At 48.9% G+C, this 5,329-nt stretch overlaps 1 protein-coding gene across 1 annotated transcript; it reads left to right on the forward strand.

Annotated features, from left to right (window-relative positions):
- LHYA1_G007008 (uncharacterized protein) lies at positions 1-656 on the forward strand (the record flags this gene model as incomplete). The annotated part of the gene is made up of 2 exons (XM_031151940.1): positions 1-459; positions 627-656. 2 exons carry the CDS (start codon positions 1-3, stop codon positions 654-656), a joined length of 489 nt encoding a protein of 162 aa, XP_031004045.1.
- Positions 657-5,329: the final 4,673 nt, after the last annotated feature.

The raw sequence follows: 5,329 nt of genomic DNA on the forward strand, positions 1-5,329 counted from the left end.
ATGCATTTCCTCAGCACTCTCACCACAGTCTCCCTCCTCGCACTCAGCGCATCCGCACTCCCCACAATCCAATCCACAAACGGGATAGCTGTGCGCGCCTCCCCCTCTGCCGTGAAGAGCAACACCACCACAGCCGCCGGCGCCGTCTCGCCCACGCTTGTCCCAGTCTTCAGCATCAAGACCGGGTCCTTGAAGGGCCTTAATGGTGTCGCGATCCCGGCAGTCTGCCCCCCGTCTCGCGCAGACTTCATTGCGAAGCTCAACACCAATGTAGCGGCGGGCAATGTGCTGGGGACGCCGATTACGTTCAATACAAATGCGGCGGTGCAGGATACGACTACGAATAAGAATCGCGCGACGGCGATGCTGATCACGCTGCAGAACTTCACGGGCAAGAAGGGCGTTGGGTGTCCGGCGGCTAGTACGCCGGAGCTGTTGACGCAGCAGAAGACGGGGGTGGTTAGTGCGACGAGTGCTACTGTTTAGTGTGGAGGGAATCGGAATGGGATGGGATGGGATGGGATGGGATTCGGAGTTTGGTGGGATTTAGGGAGGATGGGTGATTTGGGCTTGTTTTAATGAGGGCGCACTGGGATTTGGAATGAGATGCTGGGCATTGGATTTAGATGGCAAAGCCAGGCGTTTTGTGTACTTGAAAGGGTTTGGCAAAAGGGAATTGTGTATCAGAGACAGGTAACCAAATGGGAAATACGATAACATCAAGTGTTTATTGTAAGTTTGTTCAGCGGGGCAAACAGTCTGTGCTGCATTATCCATAGATCTACTCGAGATCATCATATCAGTCCAGCAAGACATTGTTCGGACGATGGCGAATTCGTAGATCAAGGTAAGGTGGGGTGGCGTGAGTCGAGGGGTTCACTCGCTTAGCCCCTGATGCGCGACGGGGTTTGGGGTCCCAAAACATGCCGCACGGCCAAATGGTTTCAAGAAAATATCCGGTCTAGCAAAGAAAAAACAAAACAAGTCGATCGGAGGGTTTCAATTCGATACGGAGAAGGTTATTTGAGGTGTTGAGCGAAGCCTCGAAGGAATGTAAGAGGACATTTTGAAACCGGCAAAGAAATTAGTGATGCTATTCTTGAGCAAAGAAACATGAGGAAGAGTGTAGACTGGAATCATTTTGGAGATAATTGGTACAATCAAAGAATACCGATGTTCCGATGAAAACAGGGCATGTGGATTCTGAATTCGTTGTCTCACATCCCTGGACTCTCAGAGCCGTGAAGAGGTTAAATACAGTACATATCTTGAGACTTTCTGATGACGTGTACATGGTGTTCTCATAAATACTATAATTTTCCACTTAAAACTAGGATGTAACTAGAATAATAGAGGGTTTCTATTGGCTGAAAACCCCCCTAGATAGATTATTTGACTTGTTTGGTGATCAAACTGCTAAAAACCCCCACTTTCTACTAGAAAAAGGGTGTTTCAGGTAGCGGGACTCCATACAAGCCTTATAAAAGCATATTCTATAGAAAGTTGCAGTATTTATGATAATACCCTATACAACGTCGGGGACTACGTACGCCTTGCTACTTCTCACCAGTAATTTTCTTTGAAACAAAGTATTCTGAGAAAAACACACTGATTTCCAAAAAGCTACAAGTAAAGGCCCGAGTGACAGGGGAATTTATAGACATCTAATCATACGTAGATGGATTGATCACGTGATAAATCCGAAGGAAAGAAGCCGAGGATCGATATGAGATAAATCTACGAAGTATACTGGTTGAAGATAGGGTAAAACACAAATTGCCAGGCTAAATAGAGACTAGGTAGAGATCTGGACAAAAAAACAGAAAAGTTCAATATGCGGGAAGCCCATCTGAGCATACGAAATTGAGAACAAGACAACAATTGATGTGCCAGCCAGGTATGAGAAACTATAAGAATGGCCATATTGACTTGGAAGGTTGTGAATTGTAGGAATAACAAGAAAGAAGTTGGGATGGCATAGCTCGGTTTAGAAGCGTCCAAGGGTACGCTCGTTCTGAAATTGAGCCTGGCCCTAGGTTTACCACTCAAACTCATCTTAGAGCCGGTTCACACGACTTGGGAATAGCTACATGTTTCGATCTCGGATCTCAGGAGGTTAGATTTTTTTTTCTCAAAGTAAAGAGTAGGGAAGAATGTATGTGTCTGCCTCGCGCGGGATCAAGGCATCAATGCAAGGATCACCTTACCTACCTATTTTAGGTACCATCTCGATCTTCAACACGCACGGGGAAGCAAGCAGCTGACAACGCAGAGCGCAAAAGAGGCGAAGGATTATTAAACAAATAGCAGATGAGCATGCGCAGAATTATCTATGTAAATATTGTGACTGTGGGATAATTATAAATATAGATATTTACCGTAAAAGACGTAACATGTGCATCATAGAATAAAAGCGGGGGGTGAAGCTACTCGTACTGATAATTCACCGTCGCTTCAATTACACGTCCACCTGTTCCGCTTCTGCTTTCTGATCGCGTAAATCTAGAGGGCACTTGTTGTCTCCATCTCCTTCTCTGAAAGCTAGACATTTGTACAAAATCAACTTTGGGCGTCTTGGATCCACATATGACTTTCGAAATATAACTCGTAGCTCCACCAGCTCCTCCAGCTCCTCCGCCTCTTCGCTCTACTCCGTACGCCCCAACGACCCTGGTCGACCGGGCGGAAGCTGTTTGCCAACCAACAACCTCCCCCCACCAAAGACCTTGATTCACTCGACCTGCGTACTTGAAGTACCCGTCTTTATATCTGCGAGGCCCCGTTCATGAAGTCCACGTCGCAGAACATCCACTGCGCTTCCTGCCGGGAGTTGCACCTACTGCAAGGGCACTATGGTGAAGGCAGATCTTACACGAGATTATTATGGTGACCTTGAGTTGCCACCCGGGGCTGATGCACTGGAGATCAAGAAGCAGTTCAAGAAGCTTGGTACGGCTTGTTCACTTCTCGGGACATCCTGCACTCTTAGCTGACCTCGGTGTGCTACAGCTCTTACCTATCATCCGGATCGAAATCCTGGACGAGAAAGCGAAGTCGTAGCAAAATTCCAAAAGATACAGTCCGCTCACGAAGTCCTCAGCGAACCAAGCGAGAAGGCGAAGTACGATGCCAATAGGATTAGAACAACCTACAAGGCATCTTATTCTGGCGGTACTGCATCTGGAGTGCGAGGGAATCCCTGGTCAAATGCGGGATCACAATGGGCACCACCTCCGAAGGCCCCAACTGCTCGGAATAGAGCTCCACCTCCACCACCGTCGGCCGGCGCTCGAAGATACGACAAGTTCGATGCGCCCAAAACATCATCTTCACAATACGCATACGAAGGCGCAGAGGCGAGGAAAGGAACATATGAGGCGTGGGAACACATGAAAGGCCACACCGCGAAACCAAGCCAGACTAGAACAGCTCCCAAACCTCCACCCCGCGAGCCACCTAGGCCTGCAAAAGATTACAGAAAACCACCTCCGAAGCCCGCCTATGAAGAATACCGAGATTCAACTTCGGATACGAGTCCACATCGCAGAAGTGCGAGCACAGGTGCATCAGCGAGGAAAGGCTTTATGCCAAATACGCCGGGGGGAGATGAACCTGCTGCACCAAGAGGGGCATACTTCACGACGCGTGCGCCACCACCACAAGTGCCTCCGCGTAATCCTCCGCCGGTAAATCCAGCGAATATCGGTGCGGATCCGCTACGCCAATTCAGAGATATTGAAGGTGATGACAAGGTTCCAAATCTGGAGAAACGCTACACACCTTACGCTACTCATGGGGGGGAAAAGTTGAACCCGTTCGAGAGTGCTAATCTTAACAGATCAAAAAGTACCAAGGAACCGTCCATCAAAGGGAAGAATGTTCCAAGAACTGGCTCAGATCCGAACTTAGCCTCGCCCCGTCGGCCACGCTCATTTGCTGCTGATAGCACGAGACCGAGAACTTCGGCAGCTTATCAAACCCCAACTGTCGACATTGATAGTGATAGTTCTGATGATGTAACCGGACCTCACATGAATGGGCATGCATTTGGTAAATCCCGAGCTTCTATGCGACGAAGCAATAGCACTGCTTTTCCACGAGCGCAGCCAGATCCTAATGCCGCCGAGGCTTCCCCCAATTCACGTAAGCCCAAAAGCAAACTCACACGATTCCAGCAGTGGACGAAGGAAAATCCTGGTAAACAGCCGGATGTTGACTCGTGGATTCCAGATGGACCTCCTCTCCGCTCAGAACAGCCAAGCACCCAATCAGACAAAGACAAAATGTATGCCTCATCCGACTTCCCTTTCTTCGGCAAACAGCGTACATCCAGTCATCCAGCCAAACTCCCGACAGTATCGGAGAAGAACTCAGCGAAGCATCCTAAAGTTGCATCAAGACAGACCTCTTTTGCATTCGACTTTGAAAAGTTCCCCAATCTTTTCCCGACTGGAGATGGGGAACACGCGACACCTAGTGGGGCCGCAAGTGAGCCGCATACTCTGAATCCTTTTGAAGGTCTCCAGCGTAACCTTGTCGACCAACTTCTATCCAACAAGAGCAACAGCTCCTCGCGTCAGAATTCTGGTGATAGTTGCGCACAGGATGGGTCTCCGGTTGCCTCTCGGAATGGAAAGCATGCCATCAATGGCAATCGCTGTAGTCCGTCTAATCAGTGGCAAAACTACAGAGATCCATTTGAGACCGCAGGCCCGTCCAAGAAATCCAAACCCCTTGATTATTTGCATTCAGTACATTTGCAACCAACTAGCAAGACGCGTGGTTTTTATTCAGATATAGCGCGCAAGAATACCAATGCTAACCACTTGCGCCAACCTTCTAGATTTACTTTCCCTGTTGACAATGATACCTTTCAACGAACACAACCAACTCAAAATGGCTTTACTAGCAACAGTGCCGAGAACATCAGTACCAAGTTCGCGGCTGAGGATTGGGCTGGCACGTTTGAGGCTGGCACGAATGTCTTCAAGCTAGACCCAAAAGTTGTAGGCCCTCAACCTCGGGGTCGTGCTCAATCTGCCAGTCGATCTAGGGGACGTTCGCCTATCAAAGTATCAACTGCACCAAATTTCGCAGCACCTGCAGAGGAAGCATCAACCGAGTCACCTGGAGGTACCAAATTCTCTGCTGAACAATGGTCGCAATACTTCAAGCCTGGAAAGCCTGGTCTCTTTGCCCCTACGCCCGGTGCTCCTCGCCCAGCAACTAAAAAGGGGCGTGGGTCTGTCGCACGACCAACGATGGGAGGGAAGGCTGCTGTTGTTGATGACAGCGAAACACCTGATGAGAAGCCTCTCTTTGATGCTAA

Source organism: Lachnellula hyalina, assembly GCF_007821495.1.
Source record: "Lachnellula hyalina strain CBS 185.66 chromosome Unknown contig00101, whole genome shotgun sequence".
Classification (NCBI taxonomy): Eukaryota; Fungi; Ascomycota; class Leotiomycetes; order Helotiales; family Lachnaceae; genus Lachnellula; species Lachnellula hyalina.